At 43.0% G+C, this 26,498-nt stretch overlaps 1 protein-coding gene across 1 annotated transcript in view; it reads left to right on the forward strand.

Annotated features, from left to right (window-relative positions):
• The window catches only part of CACHD1 (cache domain containing 1), a gene marked incomplete at its 5' end in the record, with an annotated part of 115,526 nt that extends 93,548 nt beyond the window's left edge, over window positions 1-21,978 (forward strand). Inside the window, 15 exons of the mRNA XM_082483332.1 lie at window positions 923-1,091; window positions 3,125-3,267; window positions 3,845-4,026; window positions 5,728-5,838; window positions 9,844-9,966; window positions 12,142-12,241; window positions 12,368-12,484; window positions 13,867-14,027; window positions 14,710-14,796; window positions 15,011-15,127; window positions 16,091-16,242; window positions 16,638-16,799; window positions 17,697-17,774; window positions 18,734-18,835; window positions 21,358-21,978. Coding sequence (XP_082339458.1) covers window positions 923-1,091; window positions 3,125-3,267; window positions 3,845-4,026; window positions 5,728-5,838; window positions 9,844-9,966; window positions 12,142-12,241; window positions 12,368-12,484; window positions 13,867-14,027; window positions 14,710-14,796; window positions 15,011-15,127; window positions 16,091-16,242; window positions 16,638-16,799; window positions 17,697-17,774; window positions 18,734-18,835; window positions 21,358-21,596 — 2,043 coding nt within the window. The 3' untranslated portion in view covers window positions 21,597-21,978. The remainder of the gene's footprint in view (window positions 1-922; window positions 1,092-3,124; window positions 3,268-3,844; window positions 4,027-5,727; window positions 5,839-9,843; window positions 9,967-12,141; window positions 12,242-12,367; window positions 12,485-13,866; window positions 14,028-14,709; window positions 14,797-15,010; window positions 15,128-16,090; window positions 16,243-16,637; window positions 16,800-17,696; window positions 17,775-18,733; window positions 18,836-21,357) is intronic.
• Window positions 21,979-26,498: the final 4,520 nt, after the last annotated feature.

Raw genomic sequence — 26,498 nt, forward strand, 5'->3', positions numbered from 1 at the left:
TAAGAGATTAAATCTGTCATTGTGTAACAGGAATTCACATAGGAGGGTGTCTGGAGCTAATTTTCTAGTGTTGTAATGCAAACGCTCTTGCAGAGCAGCTGGGCAACTCCAGGGTTTGCGAGTCTGATGTACTGTAGGATCCTTAAAATACACAAACCAGTAAACCATGTGACACATACAGCACACAATTAAGAGCGGCAATGATAAAATCTTGGTTTCGAGAGTTGATTTGTCTGCGTTTTCCATCAACTGTGAACCTGAAGCCTCTCCTCTGTTAATGACACCTCAAAAACTATCCACAAAACGGTGTTAGAAATTACTGCAAATGGAGGAACAAAATAAAGGTTTTAATGCAGTCTTTTTTCCTGAAAACTAAATATTTTTATTTTGTGCGTAAACTGTGGAAAAGTATGTTTTTTACAACTTAGTGGCTTGGGTACATACAGGGTAGTTACAGAGTGGAACGTGGCTGTGTGGAGCCGAGTTGCTGTAATCAAGTCTCTACCCTGCACGGAGACCAATATGGCTCAGAAGGTTTATCTGCACGGTCCTCCTCTCTGTTTTCTGTAGGATCAAGTCCGTATTAGCTTCCTTGAAAAGGAGTTGTCTGTTTTCAGAGAGAGTGGGAATTGTGATCCTTTTGAGACCGTGGCAAAGTGCGGTGCTGCCTTCCACAGCTAGACAAGATGAGCAATTGAAAGAGAATGAATCATAGAATCACAGAATGGTTTGGGTTGGAAGGGACCTTAAAGATCATCTCGTTCCATCCCCCCTGCCCTGGGCAGGGACACCTCCCCCCGGCCCAGGTTGCTCAAGGCCCCGTCCAACCTGGCCTTGAACGCCTCCAGGGATGCTAAATACAAAATAAGTTCTGTAAGTCCACCCTTTTGTTTCTGTTTGATGACTTGCCCATGTTTTTCAGGTCCAGGACACATCCTTTATTCTGTGTGTCGTGGTAATACAGCCGGAAATACCTGTTAAACAGCTGAAGAATCTCAACACTGTCCCCAGCAGCAAGCTCCTGTATCATCGACTGGATCTGCTGGGCCAGCCGAACGCCTGCCTGCACTTCAAGCAGCTGGCTACCCTGGGTAAAGCCTTCTTACCATTCCTCTTCACCACCTCCTGCACGTTTCCGTAGAGTGTGGCAGCAGAAACTAAATCTCTTTTTACAAAACAGTGGAAATACTCTCCTCCTGAGAGGCTTTTATTGCCAGGCCTGATTTTTCTAATCAGCTCTTACCTTGTTATAGCTCTTCACTAATCATAGCTGCCCTGCTCAAGGGCGAGCTCTTGCATGGCTGAATGCGCTGGGACTGCTCGTCAGAGCACGGGATAAACGCACCGTGAGTCTTGCTTGATCAAGTTCCCAGCAAGTGGAGCGGGGACAGAGTGAGAGATGTCTCACCAAGCTTAAAATTCTGTTCTCTTGGCTGTAAAGCAGCTTATTGACAAAGAACATAAGTAGGATGAAGTCCCGGCCAGTCGTGCAGGACTGCTTTTTGACTTTGGATTTATGCAAGCTTTTCACTGCCATAAGCATTTAATACCATCGATCCATGTGAACTCAGAAGTTATGTCTGTTGGGTGAAGCCGAGAACTCCTGTGGTGTGATGGTTTCCAGACCTTTCCTTACCTGCTTAAAAATTCTCGGGTCGCTAACGCATTCCTGCTTTTGATAAGCTAAACTGATTCTGCTCCACCTGACTAATTTCAGTAGTTGAAAGAGGGAGAGTCTCCATGGCAGTATAAGTTCTAGTGTTTGGAAAGGATAGAGAACGTTAAAAATGTAATATATCCGAAGAACACAGAGGTTTTCTTATATAAGCATCGTAAATTGCAAGCTTTCATGTGTAAGTATTAATCTTGGGGGTTTTGCTAAAATCTGTGCTATATTATAAAAAGTTCTAAATTAAGTGCTTTTGTTTGTAGCAAGGTTTGACGGTCTCGTGCTGGATTAGCAGCACAGTTGTGATATTTTCTTAGCTATATTGCAGTGCCACAAATAGCTAAGTGAGATTAGACTGGAGGAACTTGACAAACCCTATGGAAATTGCTTTGCCAATTGTTTGAAATACAGGTTTTTTTCGTTCTTTAATGTGGTGCCTAGTCTTGATTATCTTATATCCAGAAAGACAAGATATAAATGGAAAATATCCAAAAAACCTAAGCTGACAAGTGGAAAAACTTCATGCAAAGCAAAATGCAATCGCATCAGAGTATTTGGTCTGGGAAGCAGATGAAGGACTATAATAGAAGTTCGTAAGCGATGACTGCAGTACATCTGGTTGCTGGATGTATGGTGATGTGTTTTAGAGGAATGTGAATAAAAGCAGAACACTTCACATACTCTGGTGATTTTTTTCTTCTGGAGACCATTACGCATGGGGAAATAGGGTTCTATGGGTCAAATATTCAGAAAAGGCGTTCTTCTCAACCTTCAGCCCTGCATCATCATAATCGGTTTTCTTTTTAAAATAAAAAGCTGTCGGGTATTGCAGTTTTTGCCAAATGAAAATTTACTTTCTAGTCTGGTCTGAAAATCACCCCAGACAGCTACACTTTTATAGGTAAGCTCCCTCTTCTGCGCTTGTAATTCTCCGTTTGTTCATTATCTGTAACTGAAAGTGCCTCGTTCTCATTTTCTCCCACCATATCTAACCTAAACGTGGATAATTAATTTCTTCTTCTTTAGGACAAAATCTTTTCTTAAGGGAAAACAGCTTCTGTAATCTTTCGAAAAGTAGTAATTCAGAAATTGTTCAGACTTTGAGAACAAGGGCAGTAAAGTCTACCAAATAACACGTGGAGGTCAGAGTCAGTGGACTTACTTTGTGACTTCTGTATTTTGAAGCAAGAAAGGGCGTTCATGCGCAACCTGAGTTTTGTCAGTGCCTGGGGAGGCAAGCTGTGCCGGTAAGCGCTCTGGTTTGGATGGGGAACTTCACGTCTCCTGCCCTTGCCCACAGTCTACCCATGACCTGAAGGAGCTGCGCGCTTTGCATACTGAAGTGTGGGGGAGTGGAGGAACAGGCGGAGGATACCCTTTCGTGGGATGAATGTGTTTACTCTGCAATATGTGCAATTCATTGTCCTTAAATTTCTCATATTTTGCTATTTTCAGAAAGCCCTACGGTAATGCTTTCTGCGGGCAGCTTCTCTTCTCCGTACGAGCATCTCAGCCAGCCCGAGACGAAGCGCATGGTGGAGCACTACACAGCGTACCTGAGCGACAACACACGCCTGATTGCCAATCCTGGCCTTAAGGTATGTCCTCGCTGCTGACCGCTCTGCTCAGCCCTGGAGACTCTGGTTTCCTCGCATCCCACACCTTCATCCAGGAGGAGACTACCTGAAACATTGACCTCCTGACGCTCGTAGGGTTCTGGAGTGGCGGTTTGCAGTGGTAGTCCCATGCCTGGAGAGATGGCGCTGGGCTTCAAGGCCCAGAAGAGTGGAGAGAGGAGGGTGAGGACTTCCTCCCCAAGAGGGAGGGGAAAAGTTTGAAATAAACACCAGAAAAATTAAAGCTGCGGTAAATTCTTCACAGAAATACCTTTGTGTTCTTGGGCATATAAGTGAGAAGTTTCTAGTGGGTGTGCGAGCGGAGCAATATTTATATTTATGTGAAGTAAAAGCTGCGGAGATAACGACGACAATATTTCATTATAATAAGCTGTTCCTTTGCTTGGAATGTGCCAGATCCGTCTGGTGTGAGAAGACTTTAAACAAGTAATTGAGTTTAGATGATCTCTGATCGCTCTTTAGGAATCCCCGCGAGCAGCTTATTATCTTTTCATGCCAGTCTTAGAGGAACCCTGCTAGGTCCGCCTTTGTTTTGCAGTTCTCTGTCAGAAATGAAGTAATGGCTTCCAGTCACGTCACAGATGAATGGATGACACAAATGGAAATGAGTAGCCTGAACAGTTATATTGTGCGCCGTTACATAGCAACCCCCAATGGGGTGCTCCGAATTTACCCCGGTTCCCTCATGGACAAAGCATTTGATCCCACCAGGAGACAATGGTGAGTTTTTAGGGTCCCGTTATCAAAGCTTTGGATAATCTTGGAGGGCAATAAGGAAAATATTTGGTATCGATTTCATAGCCCGGGGCTTCTTACGGTCAGCTATAAACTATTTAAAGAGGAACGTTTTGATTGTGGGTAAAAGGCTCGGTGCTTAAATACAGCTCGTTAAGACCTTTTTTGGTTCTAATTTCAACCCTTTTTGAAGTGATAGTTTCTGTTTCGTATCCCTGCTATGGCAGATGGGAATATAAATATTCAGAAAATGAGCATCCCCTTTAGGGATTAGCTAATTTGGGAGTGTTTTCAGCTCCTTGTGCCATTTTTGGTTGTTAATATTTTAGTCTTTTTGTTTGTTTGTTTACAGTGGGTTTCCTCGCTAAATTAGAGTGGGAATTTGCTGGCTTGACTGTGCGCCGCTAATTACGCGCTAACATCTGATTTAGGAAAATATTTGTATACATCACAAATGAGAGCCTGAGACACGAGAGCGCTCTGGAGTGTGTTTTGACGCGCGTGCTTTGTTGAAAGGAGCCAGCCAGGTGCTGCCGCACAGCGACGCTGGGAAAGGCGGGAGCCAGCGCCGGGTCCCAACCCTCCCGCTGTACGGGGAAGGCTCTGAATTGCTCCGTGGCCATGCTGTAGCTCTCCTGACCCATACTTTCCCTGAAAAAATCATTACCGTAGCTACTGATAAGCTTTTCTTCAGGCTTTCTTCCTTTTTGTTGTTACTTATGGTTTTGCTGACAGATGAGATGATGGAATTTTGCTCTCTTTTTTTTTTTTTTTTTTTTTTTTGTAGTGAGATAAACAGGGTGCGTTCATGTTGTAAATTAAAGGAATGCACTTTTACACTCCCTCGTCTCCATTTTAAAAGCTCTCAAATTATTTTCATTATTGGTTTTGGGAGGGTTGGGTTTTTTTGCTTTTACACTTCACTGATTTTCTCAAACTGTGGTTTTGAAAAAGCCTCCGTGTGCACATGTGCAGCATGCCATGGTGTCTTGTTTTTTATATAAAGCCAAATGGCAGCGTTTTGGAAAGAAGATGCAAGCAAAGCATGAGTCGAAAAGCAGAATTCCGTCACTTGCACCATGCACTCCAGACTCGTGGGGTAGTATACTGGGGTGGGGGAAAGCAAAGTGACAGATTTTCATACACAGCAGTGTTTCCAACAGTTGGAATGTTTTATAAACCTTCTTATGACCGTAGGAAGATATTTGACACGTTGACAGTAAGTTTTGAAAGAGATTGTAATTTGTAACCACTTTCTGACATCCTTCCAGATTTTCACATGTGAATTCTGCCTGTAGGACGTCCTTTCTCCTGCGTTTGCAACATCATAATTTTGCCAGTGTTTGCTTTGAGTTTGAGACTCCGCTGGCACTAAGTCATAATGTTTTTCTGGGGAAAAGTGTCTACAATGACCTTAAATGTATCCTCTGCAGAAGTAAATTGAGCTTTTTTAATGCAGTTGTACGTCCTGAGGAACTATTTATTGAGCAAGTCTGTTTTAGGTCTGGGTCCTAACCATACGTAGGTACTTGTTTAATATTAAGAAACGTTAATTTGGTAGCACATTGATCACAGCGCGCAGAATTCACGGTTTGTGTGTGTTTCTGCAAAAATCAAGGATACTGTCTTAAAGTTTACGGTGACCCTTTTTCACTAATTATGAGTGTTTCTTTTGGCTGTCCTTAGGTACTTGCATGCAGTGGCTAATCCGGGACTAATTACCTTCACTGGTCCCTACTTAGATGTTGGAGGGGCAGGCTACGTCGTTACGATCAGTCACACGGTCCATTCTTCCAGGTAAATTGTGTTTTGAGGCTTGTGTCAAGCAAGAATACTCTTAATTATCAAGATGTGCTTTGGCTGGGAGAGAAGTATGCTGAGTGACTCCTGTGTGTTCAAGAACTGAAAACCAAACCTGTTTTTAAAGTGCTTTGGGTGAAATGTAATAGAACCTCGTGTAAAAAAAATCCATGTCACGTGAATAAGTTTACATTCTGTAGCTTTATTGATAAGCGAATAATCAGAGCATGTAGAAAAAAAAATTGAATGGAGAATGCGCTCCTGGATGAATGTGAGATGTCAGGTATGCAAGACAAGGACCTAGGAGGAGGAGAGGGATCGCTTTCATTAAGCGGTTTGGGATCTGTTCTCTCTCTGCTGGTAGTCAAAGACTTTTTCACCAAGACAGCTAATCTCTAAATTTCCTGACGTTACTCACACTTCTGAAGTTGTACGCACCAGGGTGATGTCTGGAAGGGAATAAGTGGTGAAAGCAGATCTACCTAACTGCAAATGGAAGTCAGTCCGCGAGATTGTTTTAATTAAAGCTCTCTCTGTACTCCAGGAATTGGGGGGGCTCCTCTCCTGGGCTGTTTAAATTCAGCACTTCTGGACAGGGGCTTTCAGGACTAAGAACAAGGCCTGTAAACCTTCAGCTGCCCTTACAGGATGGCAGGAGACAAATCAGGGTAGAAACAGCAGCCTGTGCCTTTGGGATCAAAACCAAAATGAACGTTATAGGCACATAGGAAGAAGCATTTTCTTTGTTAATTAGTCTTCTGTGGCTTGAAAAAAGGAAAGAGGACATTCTAATGTTTCTTCGTTCAAAGTTGACCAAGAGAATCTCGGGGTTTCCTTTATTCTCAGTACAGTGAATATTGCCACCAGGAGAAGTGGAGTCAGTCTCTCTATGAGCGTCTTGTCCGTACTGGAATGACCCTTTCCTGGAGGAGCAGACTTTCTTTGTTTCAGCTCCCTCCTGGCCAGGCCCCCAGCCTAAGGCTGACGTTTGGTTTGAGGTGTAGGCTCTTTAAGGAGGTCAGTTTATAGAATACGTAATAAACCTTTCTAGCATAAGCTCTCCCAAGTTTCAGAAATGGTAGTTACTCGGGTTTTTTCCTCACATGGAGTCTCTTCCAAGATTTTCACTGTGCATGTGGCTTCTGCACACACTCCATCTAAGACCCCACCAGTACAAAGGTAACTTCTAACGTTGTGCTGGTAAATAGGGATCACAAAGCCACCAGAACTTGGGACACTGCTTTTCTGCTTTTCTCAGAGGCTTCTCAGCTTTGTTTGGGATTTCCCACCGCAGGACATCTGCCTGTCTTTTTTGGCAGGAGTATTATCAGGCCTAATGCCTGCGTGGTGCTTCTCTCACAGAGGAATTCACTTAAGGGAAATAAGCACTTTTTGATTAATTGCACTTCTCTTCTTACAAATGCTGATTTTTATCTAGCAAGCGACGGTTCAGTTAGCTTTAAGAAGTTAAAGCTCGCGTGGGTTATTAGAACATGATTAAAGAACCGTTAAACAAAGTTTGGCAGATGTGAGTGTGATTCCTGGGTAAATATGACCTCTAAAGCTCATAGTCACATGCGCTTATAATCCCCGAAGAGGTCTTAGTTTAAAAAAAAAAAAAAAAACCACAACAAAACAGAGGGGTGGGGGAGGAATCAGTAGAGTTAATAGGCATACTTGCGTTAGGAACTGCTGTGTGGGTTTAAATAACTTTAGTTTATCTGGAACCGACGCTTACCTATCTCTCATTCCCATTTTATGTACGTCTGTCTTCTTTTTTTGGAGGCTGGGAATAGAAGATTCATGCAAGAGGATATTTATTACAGCTTGCACTGGCAAACCAGAAGGATTTAATGCTTAAAAAGGAAGCTAAAACATTTACAGCATTCCTAATGGCTTTTTGTCAGTTAGGAGAGAGCAGTAACTTCACAGCTTGCTGCCGTGTCACATACAGCTAAATGTACCTGGGCTGCTTCACTGTCAGGCTTTCTCCCCTTCCTTCTGCATGAAATGAGTAATGTTAAAAATAAATTAAACGCGGGTTTCCAGAATCTGTATTTATAAATCTATAAATTAGATGTGACTACATCTTCACTGTACCTCTTTAAAAGCAGACAAACTTCAGCCCAGTAAGCCGAGTTGGTTTTGTATGGACAGGGGGTTGCCAGCAGCCTCTACTTGGGTACAGTCCAGCTGCGCCCTTCAGTTACCTTCTTTTTCTAAATGTTTTTATTCCTATTTAGAAGAGTAAATTTTAAAAAGTAGCAAGTCAAACACGTCTCCTTTGTCGTCAGCGTAAAGCCCGCATAAATGCAAAATAGCACGCCCCGTGATTTGAGGCTGAGCCGATGGTTTTGTGTCCCTTGGGGTGAGAGGTAGCCCGGTCTGGCCATGCCACCCCTGTGCTGCAGGAAGCAATCTCTGAGAAGCAGGAGAGACGGGGATCCCCTGGTCATTCAGTCCAGCCTCAGGCTGCTGCATGCCGCCGCATCGTGTAATCATTTTCTTAACCCGTGATAATAAACATTAGTTATTTTACTCTATCATTATATTAGAAGTGTTTTGTTCTAGAACCTCGCTGCTCTGCTGCCCAGTGGGGATTTGCACCTTAGTTCAAGTGCTTTGATTCAGAAGGTTTTGTGTATCTGGATGTTTCTCCTGAGGGAAAGGTGGGAATTTGCCAGGATAGGAAGTTTTGGAAAAATAACAACATAAATAGAATATAATTTCTATTTGGAGCTTCCAGCATCCAAATGGTCTCAGCCAAATGTCAAGACTGTGCTTCTGCCAGGAGAGCGCTTGCGATTGCTTTGTGGGTGGTGAGGACAGTTAAAACGATACAACTAAGCGAAAGTAGTGCTTTTTTACCTGTATAGAGCTGTAAGAATATACACTTCCATACATCAGACTGAGACTGTTTTGTCGGTCGTTGATGTATTAGTTGCTAAGGCAACTGTGTATATTCCTGAACTGGTGTGTAAAAATAGGAACACAAGCACATTTCCAGCACGGGTGAAATACTGCAGTGATGCTGGTGAGCATCCACAGAGACTCCGGGTTCTGCCCTTTCCCTAAACGTTTATTTTATGGTTGCCCTACATGAGGGAAAGATACTGAATCAGAACATTTAAGTGAAATGGTTTTAAATGTCACTTGGCACTCTGTAGGCGGTGGGAGGCAGTGTCAGGTTAACATGAATTACTCCTGTTTAATTCCAGTGAGCAGGGACCACTGGCCTGGTGGTAAGATGTGATATGAAGCATTTAATACGGTGCTTATTAACCAGCACCTAAGTGCCACCTCGTTCCCCGATGCAAGGTAACTGGATTCATGCCTGTAGCTTGGGCCAGCTGTTTTTTCGGGCTGAAATTCATAATCACGCCTACACTTCGGAATTTTAGGGATTTAGCAAAATTTCTACGGCAGGTTCATATCACAGAATCATAGAACAGTTTGGGTTGGAAGAGACCACCTGGTTCCACCCCCCTGCCCTGGGCAGGGCCACCACCCCCCAGCCCAGGTTGCTCCGAGCCCCGTCCAACCCGGCCTTGAACACCTCCAGGGATGGGGCAGCCACAGCTTCTCGGGGCACCCTGCGCCAGGGACTCACCACCCCCACAGGCAACAATTTCTTCCTCATATCTAACCTAAATCTCCCCTCTTCCAGTTTAAAACCATTCCCCCTCCTCCTATGGCTCCCCTCCCTGATCCAGAGTCCCCCCCCAGCTCTCCTGGAGCCCCTTTAGGCACTGGAAGGGGCTCTGAGGTGTCTCCGGAGCCTTCTCTTCTCCAGGCTGAACCCCCCAACTCTCCCAGCCTGTCTGCCCAGCAGAGGTTCGAGTCCTAATGCTGAGCTGCAGTGTGGAGGTGTGGAGTTGAGCTGGCCATTTACATGCCAGGGAAGCTGGTCCCCTTTTCAAGTAGGGAACTGAGTAATTAAAATACTGATTATTAATACAGCCATGAAAGCCTTTTTCCTTTTTTTTCCTCCCTTCTTTGCAGTGCACAGATGTCTTCAGGACATTCAGTGGCAGTAATGGGCATTGACTTCACCCTGCGATACTTCTACAAAGTTCTCATGGACCTGCTGCCAGTTTGTAACCAAGACGGAGGAAACAAAATAAGGTAAGCCCTTCCTTCCAGGCAATAAATATCTAAAGCCTTTTTCTCCCTCCCCTTTAACCAGATGACCCAAGGTACTTTCCAACTTAATTTATTCTAGGATTCTCTTACTTTTCAATGTGTGTTCTCTGGTTTCCACTAAAACTTGTGCTTGTTCTTCTCATAAAGATTATGTGGACGTTTTTTGTTATTCAAGATTAAACTGTCATCAGCTAAGTAAACAGTCTGCAGGAATACAAAAGCAGAAGATAACTGATTTTTTTTTCAGTTGTACTTAGACTTCATTGAAATCCTGAGGAAAAAAAAAAACATTCTGTATTAAATGAACACACTTCCCATTCTCTTCTGTTTTCATTTTACCTATTTAGTTACTGTGAGCATGATGTATTATCTCTAGTTATTTTAATTATGATTATTAAAATATACTTTTGTTACATTTTTCTCAGATATGCAGAGCACAGCACTAGTCAGAAGAAGTCTGTATTCATCTGGAGTATCTAATTTTATTTAGAGCTATGTGTATCTTAATTGTTCCTCTTTACCCTTTTTAAAAAATCGTGGAGGGGACAGGGTTAGACTCTGGTTTGCATCTGGAGTAACTTGATAACATGGTTTGGGCATTGTTGTTTCTTTCTTTGTTTTTAAACCTTAAATTGAGAAGGGAAGTGGTTTTCTGTCATCCTCCCAGTTCTTTTCTGGTTTAGTTTGGGTATTTTTTTAAGTATTTTATGGTGTATTAAAAAAAAATCAGGATTTCTGGTTTGGCATTTTCCCCCCCCCCCCCCCCCCCCAAGTTAAAAACTATTAATAATCAACGGGGTCAGATGCTTTATTCTGTTTCTGTGTTTCCCAAATGAGGAATTTCAAGCATATTGTTAAATGCTTTGTTAGACCATTCTGATGTAGAAGCCAGATCTAATGCTTACAGCCTCTGTGTAAATGCCCGCAGGTACTGAGACGACTGTTCTGTCTGGCAGGCATTTGGGGTTTTTTAATGTATCTCTACTAAGCTTTTTCTCTCTGCTGTCATTCTGGGGTAATCACAAGCCTACTCGTTCTCCTGTTCCCTGTAGCATCTTTCAGAAAAAAAGAGAAAATGCAACATGGCAACAGGAATTTCTAATACAAACCCCAAAACAGTTTGGGGCAGTAACAAAAATCCAACTAAAAAGTTGCGTGACTCCTTTGTATACCTAAAGCGTATAGTCCCATCTATTCTGCACCGATTGCTTTTAATTATGTCTGCTCTCTCCCTCCGTGAGCCGATGTAGGTAGAGCTTTACATTGCAGACTGCCATGGGAATCGCAGAGTTTAAAGCCGCCCGAAGTGTCCGCCGGCCCCAGGCAGGAGGCCGGGGCAGCGGCGCAGCTGCGGGGCCCAGCCAAAGCCCCGCTGTGCCGGGGGACGTGGCTGCTTCCCCGCTGAGCTCTTTGGGAGCATTGAGTGGTCGCATTAACCTCCTCCCGTCTCCCTTCTGTGGCCACCGATTCTCTTGATCTTGGCGCAGGCTGTGCTGGTCCCCAGTGCCGCTTGCTCCTCCGCCTTCCCCAGCGTGGCTGTCTGCGGCTATGGAAACGGGAGAGGCCGAAAACATTACAGATTAAAACCTCGCAGCACACTGGTTTCCAGATAGGGGCACAGATCCAACATCATTTCTCTGAGATCACACGGGAAACTAATGGGAAGAGCTGAAAAGGGAGAGGAAAGGTTGGGAAGGCTGAGAATGAAAGAGGGGTGATTTATCTCCCCATTAAAATTGAATTCTAAGGCAGGAGGTCATTTAATGAGAGTGTGAAATCTCTGTTTAATTAGCAGCATAGTAGATTAATAAACCATTAAAGCCTTCCAAGTTGACTATGCTTAATTTATTTTTGGATCTGCCACAATCAGACGAGACAACGCACTGATCAGTTTTCCGTTCTGTTTCTAATTGGTTCCATTTTCAAGGTCTCTATAGTCCAGACTTGCTGTAACAGTAACAGATTTAAAAGCTTCAGGGAAATACCCAACATACTCTTCAGAGACATTTGCTTAATGGCCCTGTTATTTTAATAAATGGAAACCTTTAAAAATTCTTCCTCTAGCTGTAAATTTAAGATCGTGTTTTATTTCACCGTATTTTTCTAAAGCCCGAGGAAGTCTAATGGGAGTCTCTTTGCTTTGTTTGTTGTGGGCAGGTGCTTCATCATGGAGGACAGAGGGTACCTTGTGGCACACCCAACCCTCATCGATCCCAAAGGACATGCGCCGGTGGAGCAACAGCACATTACGCACAAGGTCTGGCTCCTTTTTTCTTGGTTTCCTTGGTTTTTCCTTTTATGATTTCTGAGGTTGTAAGGACTGTAGAGAAGCTGCTATTTGTGTCTGGTTTTAACAACATAAAATCCTCCGTTTTTCACTTAGGAGCCTCTGGTAGCAAATGACATTCTAAACCACCCAAACTTCGTCAAGAAAAACCTCTGCAACAGCTTCAGTGACAGAACAGTTCAGCGGTTTTATAAATTTAATACCAGCTTAGTGGTAAGTGTGTTTTTCTGTTTTATTTTGCTTTTGAATGTACTTTGGTTGGGTTGGGTTTCTTTTGGTGGAAACGCGAATCCGTGCCAGGATCAGCAGGCGAGGCTGGGAGCCAGCCGTCCGCGTGGATTGGCCTCCCTTCACCCTCTCCAAACACAAAATCAGCGATCTGGACTGCACAAACTATGCTCACACAAGGAGTCAGTTGACATACAAGGGATTAGGGATGTGATCGCTGGCCAGCTGTGGTTGATGTCTGCAAAGTCTCATCCAGCGTCGTGAAAGTAAGTTCTTGGTCGTTGGGTGAGGACTTTCCGGCAGTAGTTGGGATTTTTTGCTTTGGATCCTCTGACCTGACCTCTGGCTTGCAACTCTGACCCCTGTCACTACTTCACGGGTAGTAAAGGTCTCTAATAACTTTTCTTTTAGCTAGGTGACCAAATAAATGCATTTACTGATGCAACTTGCATGCGCATTCACAGAATATCGTTTGTCAGACTGCAGTCTTTGGAGATGTGAGTGCTCTGCGGTCCCCGGGGGTTGTGTGTGACCTTCCTTTTGTGCCGAGAGGTCTAAGCTGGGGCAGTTGTCTCTCGCTGCACCGTGAATGCGATTGTAGCGCCGCAGATCCACCCTCGACAAGATCACTGCAGAATTATTCAAGAGATGTTAAGCTCTGTGGGAGAAGCTGCTCCTTAAATAATACTTTTCAATTATTACTGGGAGGAGAAGGTGGGAAATGAGTGTCAAAAATATTTGAAAGTTATGTAAGAATACGTTGATTTCTGTCAGGTAGGCTTAAACATTTTCCCCACACTTGAAATGCAAAATCGAGAAGTGTATTACTGTAAAGGAAATTGTACGGGACAGAGCAAAAACTTAAAAGATCGTGGCATGCAAATAGGAATCAGGAATGAGTCTGCCTACTAAACAGATCACAGCTGTTTTTTATAGTACATGTGCCAGGAATTTTTCAACAAGTCGTGATGGTGCCTCCCCGTCAGAGCGGAGCCTCTCTGCGGAGGTCACTGACGACTGGCACAGCGGGGACGGGTCGGTGAGCGATGCGAAGGAGTGAAACGGAGCCTGCTGTCGGCGGCATATCAGGCTCAACGCTGCTGCCACATCTTGTAATGTTTACAAGCTAAGCGTATTTTTTTTTTTTTTTTCTGTCTTCAGCAAAGTCTTTCCACCCAGCAGTAGCTTGGAAGCAAAACTCAACAGGTGGATAAACAATTTTGTAAGCCTCTTACGTGGGAAGGCAGCGCTCCCGTGCATTTGCGTTCCCTCAGCTCTGTAGGTTTCCTTGGACAGGGGAAAGTCTTCAGCTCCCTAAAACAATGGGTTTCTTGGGACACCGTTGACGCTATTTTGTTTTTTCCTAGGGGGATCTGACAAACCTTGTGCATGGCAGTCACTGCTCCAAGTACAGGCTGACGAGAATCCCGGGCACCAATGCCTTCGTGGGAATCGTCAATGAGACCTGCGATTCTCTTGCGTTCTGCGCCTGCAGCATGGTGGACAGGCTCTGCCTCAACTGCCACAGGTGAGCAGGGGATGGGAAATGCACGGGCTGGTCCAGGCAGTTACTTCTTCCCTCTTTCTTGATTCAAGGTTTGTAAAAAATATACTTATTTTATATGCTCAATGAAAACATGCAGTGCAAAACTGAAGTGAAAACAACATAGTTACTTTACCTATGCTGTTTGTAAGTCACTACACCTCTTAGCGTACCTCTAATCCTTTGCCATATTGTCAGTTGACTAAAACACAGGGTAGTTTGTTCTTGACGCGTTTGGGTGGATGATGTTAAAAGACCACGACAGATTCTGTTTCTCAGGGGCAGTTTGTTCTGGCCTATCAATACCTGTGATTTTATGTGGCTTGATGTAGTTTTTAATTGAGGGGTGCTTACAGAATTTGCCTACACCAGCATCATCACTTGTTTGGTGCACTGGCAAGAAGGATCCTTGCATCAAGATCTGAGACTTGTCCAGGGGTTGTCTGCTTTATAAATTTCGGGGTGCAGATAACGGATCAGAGGGGCTCTGTTACTATATTGTCCTCAGCCCCAGTGCAGAATAGAGCAATCCCTGTGCTCCTGGGGGAAGGAGAAAGGTTACGGAACAGCCTTCTACATGGCGAACTGCTGTTAGGGAGCTGCACCGTGGGGTTAAAATCACTGTGCAACGTCTGATGGGTTTTCTCTGTGTTTTCTGTCCCTGCAGAATGGAACAGAACGAATGTGAGTGCCCTTGCGAGTGCCCTCTGGAGGTAAACGAATGCACCGGCAACCTCACTAATGCCGAAAGCAGGTGAGAACCAACCTCCTCTCATGGAACAGCACGTGAGAGAAGTTAACAAAATTAATTAATTGTTTATGCTAACTTACAGGCGATACAGGATAAAATAGACAGTCATTTTAGTATAATTAAGCAGATGATATGTAATAGGTAAAAATGATGTTTTTCATGGATTGTGCTTTCACTGCTTTTATAATACAAGGTTTTACCTTTTGCCCCAATATAGGAATCCCAGTTGTGAAGTTCATCAGGAGCCAATGACTTTCACAGCAATCGATCCGAGCCTGCAGGACGCTCTCCCGCAGTGTATTAACACTCAGTGCAATCAGAGAACAGAGAGTGGGTAAGGTGGTGTTCTCCATCCCTCAAAATATACTGCGTTCTTGAAATGATTAAGTGAAAATAGCTCTTCCTTACACATTTTAAAGAAAAAAAAAAAAGAAGAAAAAAGAAGTATGATGCCAGAATGAGATATTATAGCACACACCAGTGATGACATTATGCTGCAGTGCAGAAACAGATGACCTCAGTATTCCCATTTGAGTCACACCATTAATAGTAAACAAATGGCTTCCTCGCCACACTTAGTGACTCTGAGAACTGAGGGTTGTGCAAGTGGAGGATTTGCTGTTGAAAAAAGAATGAATTCTTCCTCTTGGCAAAATGGATAGTGCTGCTATGTTTGTCTGCCTCCTGGAGGCATGTGTGGACTCACAGAAAGTAGACAGCACTTTTGCGGTGATGACTTTGGAGCATATCAGGGACGGTAGCTGCCTGTCAGCTTCTAGTTTCCTGCTTCTCTGTTCCACTCATGGCATTACGTAGAGAAGCCTGAGGGCTTGTTTATTTTTTGCCAGTTATGAGCAGTCTCCAGGGAACTGAGATTGCTAGAACATATCGTGCTCTGACCAGACTTCCCAAATCCTTTCTTCCATCTTCCAGAGGACTGCAGAAAAAGGGTGGAACCGTAGTCAGACCTCACCGTGCTGAGAAATGTCTTGTTGGAGGAGTTACAAGTAGGAAGTTCTCCCTTTGCTCAGGCTGAGTGATGGAGGAAAAAAAAAAAACACAAAGCAAACAGATTGGGAAGACGCATGCTGAAGATGCAGCTTCCCTGTATAACTTCCCTTGTGGTACTTAAGTGTTTGAATGAGGAGGTTTTTGCAGCCAAACGTTACGGATATGAGGGTTTACAGATGATTTTGGCCTCCCTCTGTTCTGTGATTCTGAAATAGACAGAGCTATGGCAAACGAGAAGTGTTGAACTTGAAAGTAAATATGGTCGTCTTTTGTTTTTAATTTTTAGGGATTGCTTTGGTGTGTTGGACTGCGAGTGGTGTATGGTCGACAGTGACGGGAAGACCCATCTGGACAAGTCCTATTGTGCCCCTCAGAAGGAATGCTTCGGTGGCATTGTGGGAGCCAAGAGCCCGTACGTGGATGACTTGGGAGCAATAGGTAACTGCCTGTCTGACGGGATGCTGCGTTTAACTGTTTGTATTCAATAACATGCACTTTCAGTGTCAGAGCATGCTGCGCGTAACATGTTTATCTCTTATGCTAGTGGTAAATTAGCATAAATAGTGCATCAAGCAGTAAAGTAGTTGTGTTAGGCCTGTTATGGGTATTACATTTTGGAAAATATCAATGTGTGGCTGAGTGTAGCTATATATTCCTGTCTTTAAAATGTACCCTCTCTGAATTTCTTCTCCTATTTAAAGTGTGCTGTTCTGCATGTGTGCAGATGAGCACCTAGAAAGCCTTCAAGATCTTCTCTAATCTTCAGAGATGTTGAATTAAACCTGTCTGCAGAGCATTTACGGGTTTTTCCTGTTTTGTCCCTTTTGATTTAGGAGATGAGGTAATCACTCTGAACATGATCAAGAGTGCACCGGTTGGCCCAGTGGCTGGAGGCATTATGGGCTGCATTATGGTGCTTGTCCTAGCAGTATATGCATATCGCCACCAGATACACCGGAGGAGCCACCAGCACATGTCACCTTTGGCTGCCCAGGGTGAGCTGATAACTCTTGAGAGAGAAATAGCAGAATGGGAATTAAATTAAAAAAAAAAAAGGAGAAAAAAAGGCCAAAACAACAAAAAAAACCATCCACCCAACCACCCCCCAAAAAAAAATCCAAACCCTCTTTCCTTGGTTTTGTTTCAGTGCTTCACCCCATTGTATTTCCCTTTTGCCAACCCTTGTATGTCAGGTCTCATCCAGGGTGCTTGTGTATTGCTGCCCTCTCCTGGGTGCAGCCAGACCTGCTGCTGCCCGAGGAGAGTCTGCCCCAAACCCTTAACACACAGTTCTTGCCAGGAAGCTGAAGTTACACTTTTTCTAGAGCTAAAACGATAAGCCCAACTTCACAGCTTTCTGGACCTTGTCATAGCATGCTGATTACATACATTTATTTCTGCACAAGAGTGGTGCTTTTGGGAGCGTTACAGATTTCATACCCTTTCTGCTCCAGCTGTTTGGGACATGTCTTTTTTCACTTGTGTTCCCTGCTTCCGGTCCACGTGATGTTCATGGAATATCTGCATATAGATAGATAAAACCACTGAGGTCTGAGAGACAAAACTTTGTTTGGGAGAAAGATGCAGAGGTGAGAAGTGTGATCAGGGCTAATTACCTCTAAATTTGATTATACCCCGGCTCTATTTCGAATCAGTTCACTTTCTTCAAAACTTTAAAGCCTGTTCCTTGCAGGGGGAGGTGGGGTGTGTTGTATTCCTAGAATCCTCAGCCCCATCTGGCTCGGAAAGTGAGCACACCAAGCTCAGCCTGCATCTCTTCACACAGTAACGCAAAGTGCTTCCACTATTTTACCAGGGTGACAGCCGTTAGTAAGATGATCCAAAATTTTTCTCTTTAACAGTTGCATTTTTCTGTTTGTAATGGTGTGTAGAAATGTCAGTGCGTATGTCGAACCTGGAAAATGATAGGGACGAGAGAGATGATGACAGCCATGAAGACAGAGGAATCAGTAAGTACCAAATCACTTTGCTTTAAAAAAATCTTAGATTAAGAGTAAATGAGCTGTTTGTTTTCTTAATATGCTCGAATTAAAAAATGCATGAGGAAACCCTGTGCTGATTAGCAGTAGAAAATGACAGAACAATATTTTAACTTAAACTGTAACTTCTAGTGTACCTTTAGACTCATGCTGAAAAATTTTTACTTTTAGAAGACTAATCTCGATTATGCGTGGAAGAGGTTTGCTCCTTACACCCCCCAACATGACCACTGCCAGAAATAGCTCTGATCAGCCTAAAAATTGCAATTGTGACAGCACAGGGTATGGAAAACTCCTACCTTCGTTCAGCCGTGGAAAGCAGAGGCCAAGCCTGGCTTGCATGTTCAATAAATGTGGCAGTAAATGTTATTTGCATTGATTTGGGATGCCTGTACTTCTTTGCCATGCAGTAAAAATGGCACTTTGCATATGATACTGCTGTACTGTAAGATGAACCAGTGCACCTTAACTCTGGGAGAGCTCCGGAGTCAGACTGGATCCTTGTTTCTGAGCCCTCACTAAACCAGAACTAAATCAATACCCAAGATTTGAAACTGTGTCAACATTCAAAGATGAAAAATAAGCGGATCTGAGTTTCATGGCTTGCTTCTCCAGGTCCTTTTTAATTTCATTTTGAGAGGGCTTTCAGTGCTGCCACAGGTTCTTTAGCATTGGCACAGTAATTCTCTAACTTCTATTAATCCAAGCAGATAAGGTGATTGAGTTCGACTGGATCTTGATCTCTTCCACATTTAAACACCGTCTCCTTACTCCTATGCCTCTGTTGCTTGACAGTCTTCTGAAAAAAAGTAGCATTTGAGAAGAATTATTTTGCAGAAAGCCTATTCCCCTGTGCCTGATTTGTCCCGCTGATATAATTCAGTAAAAGCACTTTCTTTAAAACCAGTTCTGTTTCTTTTCTCTCCCAGTTAGTAACACTCGATTTATAGCAGCGGTAATAGAGCGGCATGCCCACAGCCCCGAACGCAGACGCCGGTACTGGGGGCGATCAGGAACAGAGAGCGACCACGGTAAGACCTTGAATCACTGCCCTGGCCTCAGGTTAATCATTGTGGTTACTCGGTTTCCTTCAGATGTCTGGCACGTCACAGATAAGGCTGCCACAACCATACCAAAACAGAAACCTTTGCTCCTTATTGCTTCATACTTGAACAGTTTTGACACCCTTCAGCAGGTGATGCTGCCCAGCGAGGAGCTGGTTTTGTCAGCGGTAGTACAGCAGCAGCTAAATGCCCTGCTCCCCCGGCTGATTTGGGGTTCTGCCAGCTTCACTGGGGGACCACAATTCAGACCAACAGAAATGGTACTACATTTACCACACTTTTTCTATCGCCAACCCCAACAATCTAGATGTTCAGTTGAGATAATGGACTTCTACATAACAAGAGAAAGGAAGTCCCTTGCAATCAAGTCAGCATCTCTACTGCTCTTCTCTTTGACATGACATCTTTCATAAAATTCTAGCAACGTGTGTGGGACACCTGTATTTGCAGGGGTAAAGTAAGCATGGATTTAGGGACCAAGAAGCCAGGTGTCTCCTTAGCCTTTCTGTTGCATGTTCAGTCCACACCATCACTGCAGAGGAAATCTTACATCACCTTTAAGCAAAGCATGATCAGCATTAACTGTGTACATGTATAGCAGTGGAGGGTATTCAGCCATGTGTGTTTGCCACACGTACAGACTTCAACCCTGTTGAGGTTCAGGGAATTTTGATACATCTCTCGTGCCCTGAGACTAAGTCGTCTTAAATCTTGAAAGCTATTAGAAGGGTGTCATGCTGTTGACTCATGAGGAGGCTTAATATAAATTAAGAGGGGGGTTAGCCAAGGCAGTCTGCCACAGATGTCAGCTGTAGCTGCGTGTCGTAGTGGCTGGGTATGTCACTGCAGACCTCTTCAATTAATGGTTGCACTAATGGAATTGCTGAGGGACAGGAAATCTGAAGGCCAAAGCCTTGGGACGTGGATGAACAGATGTCTGAAAGACAATCCTGCTCTAGGAGGAATTACCCTGGATTTGGGGCCAGATTACCTGTGCTGAGGCAGATTTGCTAGACAAGTGTTCCTTTTGCTCCTTTTCTTGTAGTCCTGACAAATCCTTCCCATCTTTCTAGTCAGCGTGTCAGCGTTAGCAGGGTAACTGTCTACCTAGTTCTGAAATGTGCACTTCTATTTTTAGTTTCTGTAATTCCATCTTCTTCAAAGGGCTGCCCAGTCGTCTTCCCCAATTCCTCTCTGCCAGCTAGAAACCATAACTCAGAGCATGGGAAATAAGAACCAGCTGTGGGTACTCAGCCTGATATTTTAACACACTTCTTTTAGGTGTCTCAATCTGAAAACCTGACCGAGATGCTCAGAAACATTAGTGGGCTTTCAGCTCTTAGCCAAAGTTTTCTGAGAAGGACTATTTTTCTAATTAAAGCAAGATCTTTTTCCTTTCAAATTCTGTTTGTGTTTTAGCATTTAGAAATACGGAGGTGGTTTTGTTTGTACTGCAAACTGGTTTTGAGTGGTAACAGCTGGTTTCAGTGGTAAATCCAAATCTCATAGTAACTACTAGCACCTGCTTCAAAAGACAGGGACAGCAAATTTCCGAGGGACCTGTTACGAGACAGCTTCCTCACTGAGAAAGCTCCATCTTGTCTTGCAAGGATTAGCCATTAGCTGGCTTTCTAGTGACATAATTTCCTTTGGATATCCCGGAGAATGCCATGTCTCGTTACTCTTATAGCCGGTTGATTGTTTTTTTTAACTTCTCAGACTCCAGTAGCAGATATTTTAGCCAAAGGAGAGCCTCGAGTTAATTGTGCTATGTGCATGTGTTTAGCTGGAAGTGTCAGTACTATTTGGCTTAAGGGACCTGCTGTGTGAAACACTTCCGTGTGGATTCAGTAGATTTCTTTAACTATATGGAATGCTCACCAACATCAAAAACATACACTTGAGTTTTGTAAATAGACCCTCACAGGTGAAAAGTGCTCTTTTCCTCTTAAAAAGAGAATACTCTGGTTAAACTACAAGGTGATGTGGCAAGTTTTGCTGCTTCCAGACACAGCAGCTGGTGAGCCTTCCAAGGAAAGATGTAGTTTGATAGGAATAGAGGTAACGGGAGCGGATCCCACCTACTTCTTGTTTGTCTGCAAAAATCCAAGTAACATCCTAAAAGATACCACTGCCCAAAAAAATGCTGTTACTTTTTTTTTTTTTTTCAAACCAGTGCTAGCAATTCTACCGTAACAAACTGTTGAACGCAATTGGGTTTTACTGTTTGGGGTGGCACAGACCCCAAACACAGGTCCCCAAAGCTTATAAACAAAGATGGTGACAGGGAAAGGGAGTCACTATAAACTTACAGGAGAGGATGGGTTGGTCCGTTCATTTTTTTTTTTTTTTTTTTTTCTTTTCTCTATTAGTTAAATCAGTTGTTTTAGTCTCTGCAGCACCGACTGTGTCTGATTCCATAAAGGCTGCGGCAGTCGGCACCTTTTAGTCTTGCTTTTAATTCTTCGTCCTGCTGGTTTCCTTTCTAGGCTACAGCACTATGAGTCCTCAGGAAGACAGTGAAAACCCTCCATGCAATAACGACCCATTGTCGGCTGGTGTGGATGTTGGAAACCACGATGAAGACTTAGACCTGGACACGCCACCTCAAACAGCTGCCCTCTTGAGTCACAAGTTTCACCACTATCGGTTGCACCACCCGACCCTTCACCACAGCCACCACTTACAGGCTGCCGTCACGGTACACACTGTGGATGCAGAATGCTAATGAACAACGACAAAAGAAACATAACTTGCGAACAATGATCCATGCAGCAACGGGCAGCTTTGTTTCTGTGCTTTTCACCAGGAACGATGTAATTCACTTCCTGAGTAAACTGTTAGGCATAAAAGCTTTACATTTTTATAAATGTAAGGTTGGCTCCGAAATGGAAGGGAAATGTGCTTGATGAATGGACCTGCCATAACATTGAATAAAATGGAGCAGGAGGCACGTCAGACCTCCAGAAACAGGGATGCAAGTTTATACAGCAGCTGAAGCTTTGGAAGCCCTGTTATGCTGAGCCAAGAGGAGGGAGCAAGCTTAAAAGAGCCAGAGATGATTTGGTTTCCTTAACTGGAAGAGCAAAAATCCGTGCAGCTGAAGGCTAAAAAAGTGCCAGATAGAGGGGGGGGGGGGGGAGGCTGTTGGTTTCTCTGCAGTTTGTTTCGCGCGTAGAAAGTTCACTGCTCCGACAATTGCTGTATGGAACCTGGGACAATGCATCTCAAGATTTTTAAGTAAAGGATTATTTTTCTACTATTTATTGAACTTGAAACTTTGGGGGGAGGGAGGGAAGAAAACATGTTAGCAATTCTCAACAACTGCCACATATATTCTGTGATGGTGAAGTGGTTCTTCTGAGGAAGACATCTGTTTCTTATTAGCTGATATTCATCCACTGCCCCACTCTGCAAAAGGGAAAATGAAGAAGTCGTTTCTGACGTGTTTACAGTATGAATGCTTTCTTTTCCACAATTGTTTTCTGTAAATATTAGAACCTGATTTATATTACAGTATTTTCTTCCTATTTGCAGAGGAGAAATCCTGTACTCCATTACTAAAATTCTGAGAATTCTGCCCATAAACCTCGCCATCTTTACCTCTTCGATCATCCTTAAAGGTTTCCTGTGTGGAAGTAATACAGAATTTATTTAGCATTAGTTACCAGATAATTCCAAATGAAATCTGTGCCATTCTTCTGTTTCCTTAGGACACTGTCAAGATCAGAAGTAGGGATAAACCAGTGTTTTGTAAAACTTGGGTTACTGTGGAAAGTATCTTTCTGAGATCATGATTTTAAGCTGCTGCTGTCTGTCTGGAATTTAACATTGCTTGATCATTCAAACAAAGAATAATCAAACTGTCTACAACACAGAGCGTCATAATTATAAATTAGTTTTAAATCACAGTGTTGTATTTTAGATTCACATTTTGTGATTACAATGATATAAAAACATTTTTGCACTGTGCATATGATAAACATCCATTTATATGTAGGTTTTTTTAAAAATCACTTGTTTTAATTAATATGGTACTTAATACTGTATTATGTAAAAAATTGGTTTTTAAACAGTACGGTAAAATAACTATATGTGTGATATCAGGATACCCCTTTATACTATGTATAAAATTAAAATCTCTAGTGAAATAAACTGTATATAAAGTATAGTTCTGTGGATAACTGGCTAGATTGAAATTATACTGTCTCAAGTTCCTTTAATTTTCTGTCTGCGTGAATGCTACAATAGGAGTGAAACGATAGGAGTGAAACATTTGGTCAGGTTCCTCTTGTTTTGACAAACAAACTGGAAAGATCTAAACTTTCTGTATGAATGACAGCACTGACATCTGTTTTAAAGCTTTTTCTAGTTTTTTAGGGCTTTTTTTTGTTAGCCTGTTGGTCATTATTTGGGAATTGAACATTTCTGGAAGTGGGCAGCCACTGCATAGACTCACCAAAGCCAATCATTTGGGGTTTTTTCTTCTGTGCTACTAAAAACTGAGTTGCACTGGATTTGCCATTCTGCTGTGCTTGCGTAGGAACGGGCTGGGGGGGGTTGGTGACCAGACACCTGTAGAAATCTATGAAGCACTGCTTTGTGTTCTCAAAGGGCTGAATCTGATGTCTTGTAACAGTTTGTGTGTCCTTCTGTAGACCCAACTTGCTAAAATTTGTAATTTTGAATCCAAAATAATGCTGCTTGTTGTGTAACGGACAAACTGGCTGTTTTGTCAGGTTTGCCTTTAGAAGGAAATGCATTATCTTAATATTACTGCTAGACCAAAGAACACCACACCCTGCCAAGAAGCAGCATTTTTAAGCATGAAGGGAAAATAGCTTTCAGTGTGAAAACTATTCAACTACATGTAAGTTTTAATACCAGTTTGTGCGAAACATCAGAGATTTGTTGATTTCCTAGACCTACCTAACTCATAAAGGTGTCCTCACTAGAATTTGGAGGTAAATCAGATTTGAAGTTCTAGCTAAGACTTTATTTGTTCAAATCTGTGAACGTAACATAGAAGCTGGAATTCAGCCAAAAGCTGTTACCACTGGACAAAAGCGTCTCTGGAAGTCACTGACTTGTAAAGCGGAATTTAAATTGGTTTTTCCCCATCTGCATACATATGAAGGAATCTCGCTATGCGGCAGAAGTTCTTGAACTTGAGTATTTGCTCCCCAGTTGTAGTTTTTTACGTCCAGCGGCATTAGACTAGTTTCCTTGCATATAAAATAATACGAGCAGAAATAAAGAACAGCACACATTTGGTTTGATCTGTACTTGCCCACCTGCCCGGGTGCTGATGTTAATGTAAACCAGACAAGGCTATGGAGCACATCTGTAGTGAGAAAGCACATCATTAAGTCCAGCTTTAATTAAACTGCAGTGTTAAACAGGCTGTATGTATACATTTATTAACCCACACTGGCATATTCTGTACTACTTTTTTATAGTGGGATAAATAATTTTTGTTCAAAATGTATCAGAAAGTAAGATGAATGAGTACATACCTTGTGAAATGCAGTAATATTCATTACTTTCTTGACTACAATGCTGTTTCAGTGGAGAGATCTTTTTGATGTTCTTCAAATTCCATGCCAGGCAGGAACTGCTTGCAGTGTTCTCTGTTGCAGCCCTGCCAGAAATACCTGTGTTACACTTCTCTTTGAACAGCTATCAAAAACTCACAGCAATCAAACCCCCTTGCTTTTACCTTTAAAAGCTTTTACCTTTAAAAGTTTTTGTAGAGCTGCACCTCACTTCTGCTTCATCGCTTTTGTTCTGGGACATACAAACTGTTCTTGCTTCGTGGGGTCTGGACAACCTTGCTTATACTTGAAGTAATGAGAAGAGCCAAAGCTTTTGCTATTAAGGAATAATTGCGGGAAAAACACAGCTCTAGAGGCGTGCCAAATCACAACTTCACATGCTGACAGCTAACCTTATCCCAGCAGGAATAAATGTAATGCTGGTAAAGATACTATTGTTCATTTGAAACAAAACTTGATAAATACAGCAGGGAACGTGGATGTAATCAAGGTTTCTAAGGAGCTGCAGGACAGCTCTTCCATTTCTATTGCAGGGGTTGCTGCGATGGCCTTCCCTCCCCATGATGATTTTACTGTGTTGGCTGAGGCACAAGATGATAAAATGAGCAGTGAGCTGCCTGGCTTGGACTCATACCCCGTATCCTTACCTATAACTGCTAGACTTTATGGCCATTAATTTTCCACTTGTTTCATTTTTGAAACTTAGTTATATTAATTTCCTGGCGGTTTTCTTTCACGCTTCCAGAACGAGTTCTTTTGAAATGAAAATTGGTGTTGCTTTTGGTTTGTGTTCACTAACATTAATTTGACTTAATGCTTTCAGTATTTGAGAACTGTGAAGTGTATTGATTTTTTTCCTGTACATAACAAGCAGGTCTTCCATCCAAGTAACCCACCTGGCCTGCCCAGAGATAGAAGCCGTTTACATGTTCAGAATATATTGCTTGAAATTAATTGAGATGATTTTTTGATTTGTGTACATTATTGCCTTGGTAAAAAATGTGATTTGGAAAGAAAAATATGTTACAGTTTGCCCATGCACATTTTATAAGGCCATTTAAGCCATGAAATATTATCTTTACCCTTGCCCTTGGCAATGAGAGAGAAGACAGATGAGAATTTGTGAGATGTTCACGTGTGCAGCAGCAGTTGTGACTATAACTGGTCAAAATGAGGTCTCCAGCTTTCAAAGGCTTTATTCTGTAAAGTGACCCAGAAATGGTGAGGAGGATAGAAAGTAAATTTGTCAGAGTACAAATTGTGGTAGTAAGCTGGCAGCAAATAAGGAAAATGGGGAAAAAATAGGATGCCGAAGTCCTGGATCAAGTTAAGAGAGCGCAGGTAGTCCAGAAGGGTGTACGCAAGTGCAAAAATTAATTTGCAGTGTTCCTAGCTCTTAGTTACCCGTTTCATTTGTTCTTAAAAGAGAATCCCAGCTATGGCTGGGATTTTCAAAGGAGCCTGCATTATGCTTCCAGTGATGTTTGGAATATTAATTCCTACAGCAGTTAATTTGGTAACTGTTGGGTTGTTTTGCTGTATAATCCGCCCTTTGCTATAGTCCCAACTATGAAAAAGTAATATAAGTGCCATAAAGTATTTCATACTACTTATTTGCAGCACTTCTACGTGATGAGAGGTAATTATTTTCTCTACTTTACGTGCTCTGAACTGAGTCACGGAAGGACCTTGGCCCAGAAGGGCTTGCGTTTCTGAAGCCAAGGCTACAGTGGAATTTAGACACTCGAGTCCAAGAGTGCAGTCCTCCGGCCCCTGCCTCGTTAGTGAAGTGCCAGACATAACTGGTGCGTCTGCCAGTGCATGCGCAGAAACGCTGCCAGCTTCATCTCCATAGAGAGCCTGATGCTTCCCTGCCTCCACACCATTTACATCGCCTGCTTTGGTTGGTGCTTTTTGAGGTTGGGATACGCAGATCCTCTGCCTGGGAACCCAAGGGAGCCTGAATTGGCAGCAATTCAGAGTGTGTCTAACACCGTGTGTGAACAGGAGTTACCGACTTCCCATGGCAGCCTGTGCTAGAACATGCACTTACTGGTTGCCTGCCATGTTCCAGG

This window comes from Vanellus vanellus (genome assembly GCF_965231255.1).
Source record: "Vanellus vanellus genome assembly, chromosome: 5".
Classification (NCBI taxonomy): domain Eukaryota; kingdom Metazoa; phylum Chordata; class Aves; order Charadriiformes; family Charadriidae; genus Vanellus; species Vanellus vanellus.